The sequence below is a fragment of the Eucalyptus grandis genome, chromosome 3 (genome assembly GCF_016545825.1).
Source record: "Eucalyptus grandis isolate ANBG69807.140 chromosome 3, ASM1654582v1, whole genome shotgun sequence".
NCBI lineage: Eukaryota > Viridiplantae > Streptophyta > Magnoliopsida > Myrtales > Myrtaceae > Eucalyptus > Eucalyptus grandis.
The window spans coordinates 42,119,917-42,140,578 of record NC_052614.1 but is presented as its reverse complement, the minus strand read 5'-3'; the positions used below and the strand labels follow the sequence as shown (position 1 = coordinate 42,140,578).

General features: G+C 38.4%; 1 protein-coding gene across 1 annotated transcript; it reads left to right on the top strand.

The window, feature by feature from the left end:
- Positions 1-16,310: 16,310 nt before the first annotated feature.
- On the top strand, positions 16,311-19,534 carry LOC104437444 (CBL-interacting serine/threonine-protein kinase 21-like). The gene is made up of 15 exons (XM_010050383.3): positions 16,311-16,862; positions 16,987-17,049; positions 17,161-17,232; positions 17,313-17,420; positions 17,513-17,584; positions 17,670-17,723; positions 17,896-18,021; positions 18,100-18,189; positions 18,267-18,389; positions 18,459-18,566; positions 18,650-18,766; positions 18,838-18,903; positions 19,003-19,077; positions 19,152-19,261; positions 19,339-19,534. The coding sequence occupies exons 1-15, from the start codon at positions 16,701-16,703 to the stop codon at positions 19,394-19,396; spliced, it is 1,404 nt and encodes a 467-aa protein (XP_010048685.2). The 5' UTR covers positions 16,311-16,700; the 3' UTR covers positions 19,397-19,534.
- Positions 19,535-20,662: the final 1,128 nt, after the last annotated feature.

Below are 20,662 nucleotides of genomic sequence, written 5' to 3'. Positions count from 1 at the left end.
CTTAATCATCATTTGCCGATCCCTCATAGAGGTCGGATAAAGCCGATGAGAAGCGGATAAGATTCCTCTCCGCTGCTCATCTCACCTTACTAATTGATAGGGGAAAATGAATACTCGGAGTGAGGAACACTTAAGTGACAAAAGTTACGAAAGTGACGCTTATGTGCTAAAATTGGAGTAAAATGAATAAATTAAGTGACAACAGCGAGAAAATCCGGCCAAATTGCTGACGTGATGATTTTTCAGTAAAACAAGTGTAAAAAATGATGATGTTTTGCACGCTGATATGGTTATATAAGTGGAAAAATAATGTTATTTTGCTGATGTGGCTAGATAATTAATATAAAAATTAATCAAATTAAATTTAAAACTAAATTTATTTATATATTATTTTAATAAATTTAAAAAACCAGAAAAAATAAAAGGAAGAAGATAAAGATTGCAAGCGGCTAAAGGCTGAGCTCTTCCAATGTGAGCCCTTGTTGCTGCCTCCTAGCTATCGCCAGAAGGGCTGACGACAATGAGGGGAGGGTCGGTTGAGGTTGTTGGCCCTTGGCCGACTAGTGGCGAGAGCCTAGCGAGCAACCCTTGGCCCAATTGGACGAAGGCTGGCGACCCTCATTGGATCTAGGTGAGGACTGCAACCCTCACCCCAAATCTAGCGAGGGCTCACAAACCCTTGCTGCCGATCGGTTGAGGTCGCTAACCCCTTGTTAGGGCCCGACAATCATCCTTCCCCCACCATCACCAACCCTTCCTAGCGATGGTGGGGAGGCGGCGGCGAGAGCTCAGCCCTCACCTTCTGCCTCATCCTCCTCCTCCCTCTCTCTCTCTCTCTCTCTCTCTCTCTCTCTCTTTCTCTTTTTAATATTTATTTTTATTTTTATAAGTATAAATATTTTTATTCAATTATATTTATATTAAAATATATATTTTTTTAAAAAGAGACAAAACAACATTGTTTTGGTTCTTTATTCTTGACTGAGCTCTTCAAAATGCCACATAGGCAAGCTATATTATTAAAAAGTTGTCATGTAGTATTTTTAGTTACTTTTGTTGGACTTGACACTCAAGTGTCTCATTTTTCAAAAAAAAAAAAAAAAATGCCACTTTCGTAACTTTTGACATTTAAGTATTCCCCCATGCTAAGTTTTCGCACTTTAGATATTCGACACTCAATTGACAGGCTTTGTTTAGAGATGGCAACAAGTCCATAATTATAGTTTGAGCTTCGAATACTATTATATGAATGGTTAAGACCCATTAGAAGATCAATCAAACAGGTGGATCAGGTCAAAAATAGTTTGACCCAAATTGGCCAATTCAACTTGTTTTAACTCATTTCCTGTAATACAAATATAGTGATTAATACTTGACTTGACTCATATTGTTAAAAGACTTCCATATTTAATCTAATATAGAAAAACTTATACCCAAATTGATGTGAGAGAACGGAATGAGCGAACCAAGATCGAGTGAAAGTAAGAGAAAGTGAAGAAAAAGTCAAGGTCTAATAGTGATTCATACATGACCCAACCATATTACTAAAGCAATTTCATATTTAATCTAAGCTAGTAAAACTTAAACCCAAACTGACATGAGAGCATGGAGTGAGCGATGCAAGATTGAGTAAGGGCAAAAGAGAGTGAAGAAAAAGTCATCAAATATGGGTTAAGAAATGAGGCTATAACCTTTTTTGACAAGTCTACTCATCAGAAATTGCATCGATCGATCATTCTGTTGATGCTCAAAGATTGCCTTCAGGCAATGTGAATTTCTTTAGGGTATGATTTGAAATCACTCTTTTAATCCGAAAGAGACTAGGTGCAGATTTTCGATAGTAAAGCACTTTCAAAGGGTCCCCCACTTCATTAGTTGAGGTGGGACACGTGCTTTGAAATTGAATTGGGCATCCACGAATGAACAAACACATTGCATTTAATCCACGCAGCCTTGTTCGTCGCATCCTCATTTGGCGTGGGAATCTTCCCACCCACAAGTCCAAGTTTATCTTTGCCTGGAGCGTGAAAGCCATGGCTCTATTCCAAGATGAATAGCTCTCTTGACGATCAACGGTTGAAAGGTTAAACTCATACGTGGATTATCAGTTCGGTGAACATAGAATGGATCATTCGTATCTACCGGGTCAACGCATGTGAGGTATGACTTCTTGATTGAATTATCTGTCTCCTCGGATTCATTAGAAGCCATGTGGATCAAGGAAGAACAGTGAATTCAGTTTGTAAAAATTGTGGGGAAATGGCCTAGTTGCTGCGGTGCTGTATAAAGAACGAGTCAACAATGTGAAAGCTTCAACTTTTCAGGGTGATAGCATTTAATCTACAAACGAAAGAACAAGTCAACAATGTGAAAGCTTCAACTTTTCAGGGTGATAGCATTTAATCTACAAACTAAGGTACAACTTTCAATATTTCAACTAAACCCTCCTAACAACTCAAAGTAGAAGTTAGGATAACAAATGTCTCATCTCGCCACACAATTTGATGGTGAATCGCTTTTGAACTTTACAGCATCCATGGGCATAATGAGGAGCAGAAATTTCAATACGATAAATTCAGATACAGAAAAGAAAAGATCACTCACTCAAAACCCTGGCTCCAAACTCAAAGCAAATGTTTCTCAGAGCATCACTAGGAAATTCCAAAGAGAAGCCGACAAATGATCGTCACAAATCAAAACCTACAAAAAATTTTAAGTCATAAGCGATCACAAAAGCTTTTTCAGTACAGCTCAGTGCCTGTCTCACTTTGAACATTCATCTACTTTGGAAACATTTATTCCACAAAAAAAAAAAATCAATAATTCGGAAAAGATTTTCCTAATCTTTAATTGTTCAAATTATTAGGAAAAAGATTTAACAAAAAATGTTTTCTTTTGAAAAATATTTTAAGGCATGGATTATTAGAGAAAAATTATTGAATGAACTCATTTTCCGAACGATATAAAGGATAGGAATTAAGAACTTTTTCTTACAATATATATTTTCGCGAAACAAACTAACCATTTTCATAACTTTTCTCTGCTGGACCCCCATCAGAGCATGTTCTTCCTCCACGGTCAAATTACGTGGGAAGCCCACATGCAAAGAATGACATGAAAAGCGAAGTTATGTATCATATAATATAAGCACCATGTGCTAATTAATTTCATCCAGCGCATTTGAAAGAATATATATTTCGAGCTCGTCGACCCAAATATTCCTTCAAAGCTTCCGCACGATCTACAAGTGTTTGCGTGAATATCAAGTGATCTTTTCTTAAATGCAACGCAACGTAGGGTCCTATTTGATTCAACCCAAATTGTTTTGAATATCGAGTGATCTTTATGTATCAAATAAGTAATACGTCGAAGATGATAATCGATGACTTGCTTCTTGTTTTTATGATAGCCCATTCTCGATATCGAAATGGCTATTATCCGGAGGATTTATATTACATATACTGTAAAAGTGTACAAACTTCTTACTTAAGCAATCTCTGAGTGGATATATCGATCTACTTATGCCATAAATTTATTTGCTAGAGCTACAATCTGTATGGGTTGTTGACCAAAATTGGGGAAATTATCAAAAAAGTCATAAACCTACTGCATTCATACCAATTCAAACCTAAATCTTCAATTGTATTAATTGAGTCATAAATCTTTTGACAATTTGTCAATTTAGTCTTTCTAATCAATTTTGACTGGAAATTATTGATGTGGACTTTGACTGTCTTACATGAGCATAGTTGAAGTTGACATAGACAATTTTAATAATTTATTTAAAATTAATTATAAATAAATTTTCTCCTTTTCTTTCTTTTTCTTTTTTATTTCTTCCTTACTCAATTGCCGAGCCTTGGTGACGGCCAATGACCAGCCATAAATAGCTGACCTCATCAACTTTGGATGCTGTTTGATCTCACTAGATTTGGCAAGGTGGAAGCTTGTCCAAGGCTAGCGAGGCTCAAGCCTCACCGACCTCTCTCTCTATGAATATTTGAATTTTTGGCTTTACTAAATGCCAATGACATACACAAATTGCCGTTCTCTCTCTCTCTCCTCGTGGATATTTGAAGTTTTGGCTTCACTAAATCCCAATGGCGTAGCAAAATGTGCTCTCTTTCTCTCTTTCAATATTTGAATTTTTGGCTTCTCTCTTTGTGTGAATATTTGAATTTTTGGCTTTACTAAATCCCAATGACGTACAATGAATTGCCATTGTTCATGCATATTGTACAAGGCTCATAGAGTGGCGGGCTCCAGGCATGGTCCGATTGTTAAAGTTGGCCACTCTTAACACTTAGGAAAAAATAGGAAAAAGTAGGTGGAGAGTTTGATTCCCCATCTTTTCGAGAGGGTATTGGGGTGAGGACATGTGAGTGAGGGAGTAGGTTTTTGCAACTTGTACATAACACACACAGTAACATGCACAATAGATATAGGATAGGACAAAACCTAAGAAGATAATAATAATAATAATAATAATAATAATAATAATAATAATAATAATAATAATAATAATAATAATAATAATAATAATAATAACTCTTTCTATGTTTAACCATTTTCTCAAAGGCTCCTACAAGACTTTGCAGTATCATATGTATTTGGCAAAATAGATTGCACTAATTTCGTTCTCGATTTATGTATCTCTCCTAATGTTATCAGGTAACTGGGCTGGACAAGGGCTTCCTCCCGTGTGCTTTAACTTGGGAGGTCAAACGCTTGAATACTACAAGCTCAACAATTAAACTTCAAGCCAATCCACACCGAATTGGACTGCAATTCTAAGGAAGGCAGTCATGCCGATCGTCCCTTCTCACCCTTTTTTTCATAGGATAAAAAATGTCCAAAGGAGATAGAGTTTGAGATCTAAAATCCGACTTCTCTTCCATCTATCAATCGGTAGTAGAAATATACGTTGGAGTTACGAATTGAGTAAAATATATTATTGTGGTCCCATGATATTTATGCATTGTTTGTGAGAATAGAGAGGAAGGAAAAATGTGGGCTTCGGGATAGAAAATAAATTTTCCATGCAATCGCTTTCGACAAAAAACAAAAAGAAGAAAAGATTAAACTAACCATTCAAATCGTTCACACCTACCCTCATAACACCCTCTCCTCCTGTCATCCAAACAAAGCTACCCAAAACAAAGTCCATCTCCACCAGACATTCAATTTGACTAGGGCAAAATTAATATTAAACCCCCACCTCAACAAATTAGATTAAGCTTTTGAATCAGTTGGCACTGATTGAAAATTCCATGACACCATTTTCCAACGCTCGTGTTAGAAGATTCGCGAGAAATTACTCTATCATGAATTGGCTCCAAGAGAGATAATGCTGAGGTCGAACCGGAACTAAGCCTCATGCTCCTCCATATAAGAAGCAACTAATCCTTTTGACTTAAGCTTATTTTACTACTTAATCTCTTGGAATGGAAAACCTAGTGCTAAGACTTGATGATGTAGGTGGAGCTACCTCACGTGATGATAATCGCTATCAAACCTTGTCCTTCACTTCCCAGAAACTTGATTTAGGAAATGATATTTTATTGGCCGGCAATGGAAGATCCCAATATTATTTATTGTACCATCGGTGCTGGCCTCTTTGCACAACTAATTCCCTCTTCGTAATGGCGGACAGATCTAGTGGCGGATCATGACCCCACAAAGTGATCCAATAAATAAATCAATGAACTCTTATTGATACAAATGTTCGGTATTCCCAAAGGATTTTGGGCCTCACATCCCTTTAATGAAATCTTGAGTATTTGGTAATTTTTTTTTCCTTTTTCTGGAGAGCATCGAGTAAAAGCTAGTATCGCTAAAGCTGAGAGCCTATGAGCTTTTAGCATTTTCAGGAGGCACTCTCGGGGTTAATAATTTTTTTTCTTTCAAAATTGCCCTCACTAATATTATTATATTCCACACTCATCCTCGTAAAAATTGTTCATCTTCTCCATCGTTGCAGATATAGGTCGTCGGTGACGCTCCACCAAGGGTTACCAAGGCTTGTAGACTATCGCTAACGGTTGCCCAGGGTAGGAGGCTTGTCAAGACAGTCGTGGATATGTTGGGCGAGATCCAGAGGGTCACAACTCAGATGAGATCTGGCAAGTCAAAGGCTGTCGAGTCAATAATTGTTGTATCAAGTGTCATTGAGGTCAATGGTTGCCCAAGCCTTTTGCCTCTAAATCTATGTTGCCCAAGGTCAGGCGTCCTTGGTGTTGCCATGCCTGGACCACATGACCTTGAAGCCCTCGCTAGGGCTCACGACAGCCCTCTACTTCCACGATGGAGATGACAAATAGACCTTTGTCGTTTCGTGCTTCTTCTTTTTTACTTTTGATTTCAAAGCTATCTTGGAAAAAAGTATACCGAGAGTCATTAACCAATTAGTAAGCAGATACATCTTGAACCAAAGATTTTTGAGGAAATGACTTTGAATTTCATCAGAAATCTCCCAAACACAACCTCTATATCTTTTAAAGGGATCTAAAAAACTTTGACTTTAATTTTAATAAATAATAACCATATGCAAACTGTTTTGAGTCAAAATTATTTCAACAGGTGAAAAGTTCGAAATTAACTGGTTTATAGGCTTTACAAAGTTTTTCATTGGCCTTCTGGTTAACCCAATCTCCATCTCCATACGTCTAGATTATCATAAAAGAAAATGTCATAGTTCAACATTCTCAAACTTCCTAGAATAAAGGGTGAACGCTTGAGAAAAATTCCACAAACAAACTTCCTAGGATACCTTTGCCCCCATTCTTGGTTCCTTTGGAGAGACATGGTGGCAAGGCAAAGCATCATTCCACGCCATTCGGAGCAAAGGAGTGGATATCTTGTTAGATATTGCATATAAACAAAACTTGAAGATCCCGAATTTGTCCATAACAGGTAAATTCATACAAATTCGGGATCGAATAGCGGAAACATAATATCAACTTACCTCCAGCCATTGATGAAATCTAGAAGTGGGAAACCTCCGGATCTTTGATGGATCCACACAACACAGCACGAGAAATTTGCAATGTAGAAAACACACGTCTGTTTCTACTGCTCAATCCCTTCACAAAAACTTGATGGTGTGTTTTTCGTATCGTTAGGGTTTGAAACAGACGACTGACGACGATTTTATTCCGTTGGTTACGTTACGGTATCTCCCATCAAGACCATTATGGTAATGTAATAACGGACAAATATCACTTAATACACGTGGGTAATTAAGGGCAATAATTGGAATTAATATAGGGAATCAATTGGGAATTTATTGAGAATGGAATATTGGAATCATAATAAAATATATTAATATTTTAACATTCTCCCACTTGATCCCAATATTCCTTCAAATGAGTTATTAACCCAAACCCACAAAACTTCATACTGAAATAAAACACATGAATCACGGCGATGAGTCCTCTTAGAGCGAGTATTGTCTTCCGTGTATCACAATGTATTTCATCAGTCCATATGTGATCAAATAACTTAATGAATAAACCTTATATTTACTCCAGGTCAAACGTAATTATTTTTCTCATAATAACTGAATGTATACAACTGTATTGAGAAAAACATTATAAATGAATAAAAGTCTCATAAATTCTTCCATATAAAGAAAAATTTACATAATTGGACTAATGCCCATTCTAGAAACATGATCTTTATAACTCATTGGCGGCATGCCTTTAGTTAAAGAATCAGCTATCATCAATCCAAGTACTTATGTGTTCTATGACCACTTTCTTCTCTTTAACACGTTCTCGATGGCTAAATACTTGATGTCGATGTGCTTGCTTCGACTACCACTTTTGTGGTTCTTAGCCATAAAAACTGCAGCTGAATTGTCGCAAAATATTCTTAATGGCCTAGCAATGGAATCCATAATTCTAAGCCCCGATATGAAACCTTTCAACCACACACCATGTGAGGTGGCCTCAAAACAGGAAACGAACTCTGCCTCCATAGTGGAAGTGGCAACCAAGGTTTGTTTTGCACTCCTCCAGGATACAGCTCCGCCAGCGAACATAAAAATATATCCCGATGTTGATTTACGGGAATCAATGCAGCCAGCAAAGTCGAGTCCGAGTAAGCAACTACCTCCAAGTTGTCCGTCCGTCTGTACATAAGCATGTGTCCCTTTGTTCCTTGAAGATACCTCATCACCTTCTTTGCAGCTCTCCAGTGGTCCATACCTGGATTACTTTGGTATCTTCCCAATATTCCCACAGCAAAGGCTATGTCAGGTCGAGTGCAAACTCGAGCATACATCAAGCTTCCAACAGCAGAAGCATATGGGATGTTCTTCATTTGTTCCCTTTCAAAATCATTCTTCGGGCATTGGTTTAAATTAAACCTATCACCCTTCACTATGGGTGCTATACTTGGTGAACAATCTTTCATCCGAAACCTCTCTAAGACCTTATTGATATAGGTTTCTTGAGATAGTCCTAATATACCTCGAGATCTATCTCTATGAATCTTAATGCCAATGACATAAGATGCTTCACCCATATCTTTCATATCAAAACTCTTAGAGAGAAATTGTTTCACTTCATATAACAACCCCTTGTCATTGGTTGCAAGTAAAATATCATCTACATATAGCACAAGGAAACAAATTTTGCTCCCACCGACCTTCGGTATATACATTGATCCATGATATTCTCTTTAAAACCGAATGAAGAGATGATCTCATGGAATCTTAAGTACCATTGGCGGGATGCTTGTTTCAAGCCATATAGAGACCTCTTAAGCTTGCATACCAAATGCTCACCAGCATTAGAGAAGAATCCTTCGGTTGTTTCATGTAAACCACTTCTTCTAATTTTCCATTGAGGAATGCCGTTTTCACATCCATTTGATGTAACTCCATATCAAAATGAGCAACCAATGCCAAAATAGTACGAAGAGAATCTTTCTTGGATACAGGAGAAAACGTCTCCGTGTAATCGATTCCCTCCCTTTGAGTAAATCCCTTGGCAACGAGTCTAGCTTTATATCTCTCTATATTGCCTGATGAATCCTTCTTAGTTTTGAAGACCCATTTACAACCAATGGCCTTTGCACCATCAGGCAATTCAACTAAATCCCAGACTTTGTTTGATGCCATAGAATTCATCTCTTCCTTCATGGCATTGTACCATAAATTAGATTTATCACAACTCATGGCTTGTGAAAACGACTCGGGATCACTTTCAGCTCCAACATTATAGTCGATTCTTGTAGATACACAATGTAGTCATTAGGAATCGCTGATTTCTTCATTCTAGTAGACCTTCTTAATGCCGCATCAACATTCTCCCGAGGAGTATGCTGTTCTCTTTGGAAGTTCAACAAAGATCACGGTAATTGCTGAACAGTTTGGTCTCTTGGATCAATATCGGCCTGGTTGTGGATCTTCAATGATTGGTTGCTCAGCGACCGGTTGAGCGAAGGGCGCGTAAGAAACAACCAATCCAAAGTATCTCGAGGTGGAAGGTTGAGTATCTGAATGACCTTCTTCGTGGACAAAGTCCTTGAATTGATCGCTCCCACTAATCAGATCATTTTCAAGAAATTTAGCATTTCTTGATTCCACAAACCTAGTGGTGTGAGATGGACAATAAAATCTGTATCCTTTGGACTTTTCGGCATATCCAACGAAATACCCACTTATAGTCCTTGGATCTAACTTCTTTTCCTGTGGATTGTAGACTCTTACCTCAGATGGGCATCCCCAAACACGTACATGTCGCAAACTCGGTTTCCAACCTTTGAATAATTCAAAAGGCGTTCTTGGAACAGCCTTGGTTGGAACTCGGTTTAATATGTACATAGCTGTTTTAAGAGCCTCATTCCACAAAAACTTAGGAAGTTTGGAGTTGCTAAGCATACTCCGCACCATGTCCAATAATGTTCGGTTTCTTCTTTGCGACACCATTTTGGTCGGTGAACCGGAGCATAGTGTATTGGGCAATAATCCCATGCTCTTCAAGAAACTTCGCAAATGGACCAGGTGCTTGTCCATCTTCGTGTATCTACCATAGTATTCTCCACCTCTATCCGATCTCACGATCTTAATTTTCTTGTCGCATTGTTTCTCTACTTCGGTTTTAAATACCTTGAAGGCATCTAGTGCTTCGTGCTTATTACGAAGCAAGTAGAGATACATGAATCGTGAATAATCGTCTATGAAAGAAATGAAGTATCTCTGACCATTTGAGTCCATATCTAGACTACAAATATCTGTATGTATGATTTCTAATATTTCTATACTCCTCTTAGCACCTTTCTTTGACTTGTTGGTCTGTTTTCCCTTTATACAGTCCACACAAGTGTCATAATCAGTAAAATCTAGAGTATTAAGTACTCCATCATTTACTAGTCTCTTAATTCTATCCATGGAGATATGTCCCAACCTCCGGTGCCACAACATAGAGGAATTCTCATTCACAACACATCGTTTTATCCCAGCATTATCATGAACGTGCATCGCATTATTAACGATATTGTCTTGTAAATTAATTCGAAAGAGACCGTCAGACAAAATACCACTCCCAACAATTTCAGATTTATACGATAAATTGAATATTAAATCTGAAAATTCAAAGGAGTATCCCAAAGGTACAAGTCTTGAAACTGAAATTAAATTCCTAGAAAAACTAGGAATATAAAAGGTCTTTTCCAAAATTAAAACAAAACCACTACTGAGAACTAATCTGCATGTCCCAATAGCTTCCACACGCGAGCGCATCTTGTTTCCTGAATAGATGCCTTGTTCACTTCCCACCGGATTCCGCTGGTTCGAAAACCCCGCAAGGAATTCGAAATGTGGATTGTAGAACCAGAATCAATCCACCAAGTGTTGTGACTCACATCAACCATATTAGTTTCATAACATACACATGTGAGTTGGTTACCTTTCTTTTGGAGCCACGCCTTAAATTTGGCGCAATCCTTCTTCATGTGCCCCTTCTTTTTACAGAAGAAGCACTTGGATTCCTTCTTAATGCCAGCTTGGGGAGGTAGAGACATCTTACCCTTCCCCTTTTGCTTGCCTTGCCCTTTATACTTATCCGTGTTGTCATATGAGCACTTTCTCCTTTCTCCATAAGTAGCCTCTCTTCCTCTTGAACACACATGGTCATGAGTTCATTAATTGACCACTTAGTGTTATGTGTGTTATAAGAGATCTTGAAGGGAGCATACTCTTGTGGGAGAGTATTTAGGATATAGTATACAAGAAAGGATTCTGATATCCCAACCTCAAGATTCTTCAGCTGAGCTGCAATGTCCCTCATCTTCATGATGTGCTCACGCACACCTCTTACACCGGTAAGCTTCAATGATGAGAACTTCATAATTAGGGTCATGGCATGCGCCTTCTCGAAGACTCAAATTGTGCATCAATGGCCTTCAGCAATTCCTTGGCATTGTTATGCTGAATGACCGAACCACGAATGCTAGCAGAGAGTTTTGTCTTTATGTACATCACACTGAGACGGTTGGACCGCTCCCATTGAGCATAATGAGTATGCTCAACATGAGTACTACTCTCAGTAGGTTCAAGTGGTTCGTCTGACCTAAGAGCATAATCAAGATCTATGCACCCCAATTGGAGAAGAACTAATTCTCTCCATTCTTTGAAGTTATTTCCGTAAGCTCGGGAACAATTATACGGAATTAATCGTAGGTGGTAAAACTGCATTATAATCAAAGGAAACTTATGTATCAATATATTTGAGGCAAATAAACTTAGATCATATTTTACCAATGTAAAACATGTTTTAAAATATGAATCATATAACATCAAAAACTACCTGTGGGTTAAGTTTCTAATTTAAATTGATTCATAATTACTTCATGATGAAACTATCAAATTATATTCCCTTCCTTAATCCCTGTGGGTAAATTAAGAAAGATAAAATAATATTTCATCCTAATTAATCACATTAATATATTGAAAATTCTGTGGGATAAAATTCATAATATTAATGTGAATAATTACACTTATTGTCTTTAACCATATGTGATCCAAAGGCTCTTAATGTATATAATTTAATATAATCAAAGATGCTGTGGCTAATCCTTAATTAATTAAATATATACGGATCACTAAACATTTAATTTTCTTCATAGAATTGCACCTTAGGGTAGAACAGTAAAATCACGTGCAAAGGGAGTAAAACTGAAATTTTGCACGCAAGGCCAGAATTGGAATTTTACTTTTAAGGGGTAAAACAGGAATTTCACGCCAAAAGGGCAAAATCGGAATTTTGCGCGGGCAAGGGCAGAATCGCAATTTTCCTAAAGCGGAGGGGCAAAAATGAGAAACCACAGGCGCGCGTGCAACGCACGCGTGCTTTTCCCATTCGGGCGCGTGCAACGCACGCGCCGCTTCAGCCACTCGGGCGCGTGCGTTCCACGCGCCCGCTGCAGCCTCGGGCGCGTGCGTTCCACGCGCCCGCTGCAGCCTCTCGGGCGCGTGCGTTCCACGCGCCCGCTGCAGCCCTTCGGGCGCGTGCGTTGCACGCGCCTGCTGCTGCGCTCGGGCGCGTGCGACGCACGCGCCCGAGGTCTTCTTTCGGGCTTTCTTCCGCCGCTTCTTCCGCCGCGACCGCCTCTGTTCCGCCGTCTGGGTCTCCTCCCACAGCCCATGTCCGACCAAATTGGATGATGGGTTTCGAAGAGAACGCCGGGACGAACGAATAGATTCAAGATCCGGCAAAAACGACCATATATGGACCAGAATTAAGCCAAAAAAAAAAGTCTGCCCTATCAAACCCTAACCACAAAAATTCACCGCTCGATTTCTTCTGAGGATCAGTAATATGTCGAAAAATTTATAGATTTCTCTTCCTAATGGCGGTGTGATCATTCAGATCCATTATTTCATGGGGTAGCCCGAATTTGGTCGGAATTCTCAATTCCGATCCAAGCCATATACAAATCCGAAATTTATCCACATATAATTCAATAAAATAAATTCCAAAAGGCTTCACTAAGGCAGATTGCTAATAAAGGGCTCCGATACCAACTGTTAGATATCGTGCATATAAACAAAACTTGGAAGATCCCGAATTTGTCCATAACAGGTAAATTCATACAAATTCGGGATCGAATAGCGGAAACATAATATCAACTTACCTCCAGCCATTGATGAAATCTAGAAGTGGAAACCTCCGGATCTTTGATGGATCCACACAACACAGCACGAGAAATTTGCAATGTAGAAAACACACGTCCTGTTCTACTGCTCAATCCCCTTCACAAAAACTTGATGGTGTGTTTTTCCGTATCGTTAGGGTGTGTTTTACGTATCGTTAGGGTTTCAAATGACGACTGCGATTTTATTCCGTTGGTTACGTTACGGTATCTCCCATCAAGACCATTATGGTAATGTAATAACGGACAAATATCACTTAATACACGTGGGTAATTAAGGGCAATAATTGGAATTAATATAGGGAATCAATTGGGAATTTATTGAGAATGGAATATTGGAATCATAATAAAATATATTAATATTTTAACATATCTATAATTTGAATCAAACTGCCTATGAACATCAAGAATCTCGTTGCTTCACCGATCGACTTTTCATCTTACCATGCTCTCCATGGACCAAAGTAATATTCTCCTCGAAATGTGCCTTGAGTCGGAATGACATTGTAAACGAACTCTCGAAGTAATCCTTTCTATCGCGGCAACTAACCAAATGAGTTCTGCAAAGTGTTTCTAGGACGACGGAGACACTATCGACACACGAGTTGTTCACTGGTCATTTTACCTTCTTGGCTCAATTCTAGAGTCGTTTGATTACCAACCCTATCGTAGACTTTTCTAACATATGTTCCATTCCAAAACGCCGGTCAGAGTTCACCTTAATTTCCACTTTTGGGTAAGTATTCCTTCATCCTACCTACCACTCCACGCAAGAACTGCCAATGATCTTCACAGCTTCCTATTGATGCTGAAAACATCATTCATATCATAGTTATAATTATACTTCCCATTATGATGATTTAGGTTTGACAAATTCGCAGTTACAGAAAGTTAGGTAATCGTATATTTCGACAGTGCCAAAAAAAAATGTTTTATGTGAAAATCTGCGAATGCTAAGTGCATCTAACATCGCTGTTCCAAGCCCTTATATCACCTAATGCTCGGTCCACACTTTTCTAGCAAGCAATAGGAGATCTCAGGACTATAATAAGCGCAGCTAGTTCTATACTACGAGAAATATGTCCCCCAGATTTTCCGCAATCGTACACATAATATTAAAAATATCCGTGTGACCCATTATAGCTGCATAATGGGATTACTTGTATTACTTTTTTAGCAGAAAACTCCTTATCCCAAGATAAAATAAAATTAGCAAAATCTATAGTTATTTGGTGTCGGCCTAAGGATTTCCCATGTCAGATTTGTCAAACACCACCGGCACTGGTTCGGTTTTTTTTTTTTTTTTTAGGAAGATGAAAATTAGTTTGAAATTTTCTATTGGACAGAAATTAATTTGGAATAAATACATCATAAGAAAATTGGTTTTAGAGTTTTATAAAACGAAAATTAATTTAAAATAAACTCGTGATGACTATCAATTTGAAATTTTTTTTTATAGTACTCACCGTTTAAAGAAGAGTACATTGAGATTTTTAGATCCTAATCCAATGATGTTTTAGCATTATTTCTTTCTAATTTCATTATATCAAACGGACAAGCTGGCAATACCTTTACGTTGACATTTGAAGACGACGGACAAAAGACAAATTGGTGGTGCAAATTGGTCGGGACGCAATTACCATCCAGCTGTGAAGAAGGTCGATTTCCTTTTCTTCGTTGCTAAGCTTTAGGCGTTTTTTTTGAATTTTCCAACGATCCAGCAACAAGGAAAAAGCCAATAGGAAAATCTCGTGGTCCTCAAACCCACTTTTCCAATTTCGTTCTTTCTTTCTTCTTCTTTTTATGATACATTTTCCATTCTCAAATAAATCTTTCTTCCCACCTACTCAAGCGACAGAAGCTCTCTAATGGGTAGATTTGCTCAAAAGGGCCTTCACGTACTTGATGAGGTGGTAGCCTGGTAGGTTGCATCCAAAAATGTGGCGTTGACCAATTGATAAATAAAGTAACTCAATTTTTTCGAGAAAAATAAAATATTTGAAAAATATTTTTCAAAAAATAAATAAAAATGTTTTTCATGATCCACGAAAATATGTGTGTATATGTATAGTGTTGCCTATAATGAAATTATTTTCTAGTTATTCAATTTTCTAAATGATACAAATGACCATTTTAGAGAAATATTTGTTTAAATTATTCATTTGTTGTTAAACAAACAGAACATAAAAAATATTTGTTTGAAGGAAAACTTGTGATTTGAAAAATATTTTTCAAAAAATAATTGTCTATACTGATCACAAAAATGAATAAACACAAGATATCTCTATTACCCACAAAAAAAAAATAGATATATAATTATTGATAATGAAAACAATTTCCATTAATTAATTTTCTAGGCAATACACTAATCATTATTTAAGAAACGTTATCCGAATTTTCAGTTTTCCGTGAGTTGGGGTTTTGAATAAATTGCTGGCTAATTGACGGAACACGAGAAGGAGATGAGGAATCATCCGCTTTCCAACCTCATGGATGAGCTCACACTAACCTGTCAATTTGGAAATAAACGCATGCTAAACGTTGTTCTAAGGCCAAAAAAAAAAAAAAAAAGAAGTGATTCTAATTGGCATTTGACTAGAAAAACGATTTCTGTGTGGCAGCTAGAACAACATTTAGCATGCGTTTGAATTTAGAACCCCAGGTGGGATAAAGACTTTTCGAACCTAAAATCTACGTTTCCATTAAGCTTTCAAGAATTATGGCACCTACCAAGCAAAGAAGATGCAAACTTGCTTTTCATTTCGTAACCCCTCTGATAAGCTCTGCCGATGATAAGTCTAAAAAGTATGTTTATCCACAACATAATCCATTTGACCACCCTCATCCAATTACTAATCCAAACTTGCCGACTGGCCGAGACGCCACAATTGCGTCACGGCACATGGCGGCAAGCGCCCTGGCTAACGCGCGACTCGTCGCGATCCCACGTCGCTTCGACACCACTTCGACGGCACGGCGGGCGAGTTTCTAATGGAGGGAGGTGGGTTTTGAATAATCCCGGATCTTGAATCTGAACACATCGAAAGCTGTTTTAAAAATGTAGAGAAAAAGTTTACCTTCCGTTCAAAGAGGAGCCTCGTCCTCCTCTTCGCTCTCCTCATCAGCTGACCAACCGGTCGTCCCCCGCTCCATGCAGATAGGATCTTACCAAGTGGGGAATCACAGGCCTCCCAAAAAAATCGTAAATACACAAATATGACTCGTCCAAGATGAGAAGAAAATGTGACTGTCAACCGCTGGATTTTCTCAGAGGACATGAGAGCCACGAGGGTGGCCGCTGCAAGGAAGAGGACGGGCAAGATAAATCTGGTCACTTCGCATATAAGCAAAGGCTCCGGACGCCCAGGCTATAAGGCGCACCTGCAAGAAGTGTGGAGGAATAATTGAATTCCGCTTTCTTTCTTTTTTGGCCGTCTCAGCAGGAAGAAGGACGGCAACGACAGGGACAAAGGCAGACACAGGAAGTTGGAAGAAGGGGAGCCGAAGAAGGAGAGGAGAGTCGTTCGATTTATTGCCGGAAAATGGCCCCCGTCAGCAACATAGGGAAGTATCAGCTCCGGCAAACGATCGGAGAAGGCACCTTTGCCAAGGTCAAGCTGGCCATCGACAGCTCGGATGGCCATACCGTTGCCGTCAAGGTCATCGATAAGCAGATGGTGATGGAAAACAATCTTAAGCATCAGGCGAGTCTCAACCCCTGTGCTTCATTTGAAGCTTCTTTTCCTTAGTTTGATCTTCCGTGCAAGTGAAACCTGAGATACAGAAAACTTCAAAATCTCCTAATACCGTTAAAACCATACACTTCAGGTGAAAAGAGAGATTCGGACAATGAAGCTTTTACTTCACCCGAACATTGTAAGGATACACGAGGTATGTTTATCTGGGTAGCAGCTGTTCTGCAGAATTCTGGGTTGCCACCTCTTTTCCGCATTGAAAAATTTGCAGATCATTAGTTTCTCACATGGTGGCTCTCATCAACAGGTCATCGGAACCAAGACAAAAATATACATAGTAATGGAATATGTATCCGGAGGACAACTATCAGAAAAGCTGGTGAGACAGTCATAACTCATAAAGGAAGTACAATTACAGGTTTCTGCCATACTTTCTCAAGAACTCTTTGCTTTTCTCAGTCTTATCTGAGGAAATTCAGTGAAAGCGAGGCAAGAAAGCTATTCCAACAGTTGATCGACACGGTGGACTATTGCCATCACAGAGGGGTATATCACAGGGATCTGAAGGTGAGTATTAGACGACTCTCTTTCGCTTAATTATCCATTTTTGATGGAAGAAAGTCATGCAAATCAATGGGGATATCATCCTTTGTGCACAGCCAGAAAACTTGCTGTTGGATAGCAAGGGGAATCTGAAGGTGTCTGATTTCGGACTTAGTGCTTTGCGAAAGGTTAAGACAATCTTCTACTAAATTTGATTAGCCCATGTCAATATGACATTGAACTATTTCAAGTATGCTTGGCTAAATTCAACAGCCTGGAGACATGTTATCGACAGCGTGTGGCTCTCCATGCTATGTTGCACCCGAGGTGAGGACCCAATATTTAATTCCATGCGTCAACATTTCAACGTTCTCCATTACATGAAGAGGACTTCAAAAAAAGTGACCAGAACAGAGTGAACATGACATTGCATGGTCAGAGTTAATAAATGAATTTTCTCCCAATCCTGTTATTAATGATACTTTCGACTTCTAAACAGCTATTTGCGGATAAAGGGTATGACGGAGCAGCTGCAGACATTTGGTCTTGTGGGGTGATCCTCTTCGAATTACTGGCAGGGAATTTGCCGTTTGATGACCGTAGCCTGATGAATTTATACAAGAAGGTACGCTTCTTCATAACCAGATGCTGACAGAGTTTCCCTTAGAAACAATTTCCCTAACTGATCTTCATACCTCTTAAGATCGCAAGAGCAGAATACACATGTCCACCATGGTTCACAAACAGTCAAAAGAAGATCCTCTCTAGAATACTTGATCCAAATCCTACAAGGGTAAGAACGTTCCAAATGTTTCAGAACGCCTCTTTCCTTGTCAAATAATTCAACCATAGTCCTCAACCACAATGCAGCGAATAACAATATCGGAGATTTTAGAGGATGCTTGGTTCCAGGAAAACTACAAACCTGCTTGCGGAGGCGAATGTGATGCAAAGAACCTGGATGATGTTAATGCTGCTTTTGACGCACTAGAGGTATTAGTCACAGACAAGCAAAAGAGCAGTACATAGTGATTCAACTAAATCATGTGTCCTTCTGAACAGGATAGTGATGCAGAGAAGACAATGCCAAAGTCCAACAATTTTATAAATGCTTTTCAATTGATCGCAATGTCACGCGACCTGGATTTATCAGGACTTTTTGAAGAACAGGCAAGACAAGATGTGCACAACGCTTTGAACACATTGGTCCCTTACAAGTTTTATTTAGTCATGGTGTTTGTTTCATACCACAGGAAGAGAAGAAACAAAAAACAAGGCTTGGATCCAAAAATACAATTAGTGATACCTTCAGAAAAATAGAAGTTGCTGCAACAGATATGAGTCTTTCAATTGAAAGATTAAACAATAAGGTACTAAACATTCATGAGCATTTACTATTAGTTCAAAGCTATACAAACACTGATTTGCTTGACAATGTCAGATGAAGATGCATCCAAGGCAAAAGATGACTAGATGTGCTAGATCCTATCTTGATTTTTCAGCAGAGGTAATTAAGCTCAATAACAGTGCAGTAAGTTATGACATGCTCAGAAGTACCAATTAAATGAGCCAAATGAGGCCCATCTATATCAATTTTATTTCTCAGGTGATTGAAGTTGCTCCTGAGCACTGTGTAGTAGAAATCTCGAAATCAGCAGGCGAGCTAGGAATGTATAAAGAGGTAAATAGCAGCATCTTCTGTATATGTTGGTTATTTCTCTTCATGTTACTTAACAGTGCTTCTCTTGTGATCAGTTCTGCCGGAGTTTATCAAGCCTGCTCACTGAGAAATCATGCGATTCATTAGAGAGTCCAACGTCTCGAGAGAGCTTAATCCAATGCGAGGACGTAGTCAGAGCAGGATGGTAATCTAAAGCTCCTGAAAAGGGATAAATCTTTGATATATTCCATAGCCAACTTACTTGTACTGTCTGTTCTGCAGCTCTAAAGAGGACATTGATGATGATGAGGACCTCCAAAGTTCATCATCCTCCTTATGATCAAGCTGGGCACCTTTCAGGACTCAGGATCATGCCGATGAAAGAATGTAAAGCCTATTTCAACTGTACATTGAGAAATTTACGCAAAGCTTTTGCACCAAGTTCAATCAACTTAATGGATAACAAAAATTCTCTGGTTGTTATGTCTCTTCTTAAAACCTAAGGATCATCTCGAATGATGTATAGCATTACATCTCCACCGTCTTATTTAGTAGAAGAATGATAAGAAATATTCAAGGTGCTTCAAGGATGACATATGCACAAAAAAACCTTTGATCTTCAACAAAATTCAGTACCACCATGCCCTTGTCACTAACTAGATTTGAAAATGTTAAGAGAAATAAACAAGATGACACATTTCAGTATAATTTTGTCATTTTATAGCTACCACAAGGTTAAATCATTATTATGCATTACCTCACCAGAATTGACAAGAAATCCTGACCCCATTTATATCTAACTTCAGTATTTAACAAGACAAACCTAAACTTTTAGGTTACGAGACTAGAATAGGTCCATAAAGATAATCTGAATTTCTATATAAATGATTCATGCAAACTTGTTTTCAGACTAGCAGGCTCAGAGACCTAGAATCACAAAGGTATATGTATGATATTGGCTATTGAATGGCTATTGAATAAAGTCCAAAATCAAGTTCAGAAAATGTAGCATGGTTGGTGAGGAAGGAAACAGCATCTGAATAAATAAATAAAAAAAACCCAGAACTAATATACCATAAAAATCTTATGCTGTCTCAATTAAAAAGCACATTCTCCAAAATCACTATCATGAATTTTTTTTTTTTTTTTTTTGAGATAAATTCTCCAGGACTAGCATCCCTAAGAAAATAGAGTTGTTTGCTGTAGAGATTAACTCATCCTTTCTTTATCTCTGTATAAGATGGATTCAACCCACCCAAAATTAGCTCATGCTATCGGGTAAACAAAGGAAGGAGTCTCTGCATGAGATTATTTAATTACACTAGACATGTGGAGCCAGGACAAGAAGCTCTATCCGAGACAGTTCTCTAGACTCTTCTAGTTCAGAGAAACATAAGATAAGCAAAACTAAATTGGAATATAAAATCAAAATAAACTGAGAACACGACACCTACATGGTAACAGAATACTAATGATTTCCGAAGTAGAATTCACGTGAATCTGGAATTTCAGTTTCTTGACCATCCAGAGCAAAATCAATGAGGTCAACCACACAAAGTATAATCAGGAGATGTTTATCTTTTATCTGCATTCAATTACATACAAT

Coding starts and splice junctions, on each gene's coding strand:
- LOC104437444 (XM_010050383.3), top strand. CDS start 16,701: ATGGCCCCCGTCAGCAACATAGGGAAGTATCAGCTCCGGCAAACGATC. Junction 17,233..17,312: donor GACAACTATCAGAAAAGCTG/GTGAGACAGTCA, acceptor TGCTTTTCTCAG/TCTTATCTGAGGAAATTCAG. Junction 18,022..18,099: donor TGATGAATTTATACAAGAAG/GTACGCTTCTTC, acceptor ATACCTCTTAAG/ATCGCAAGAGCAGAATACAC.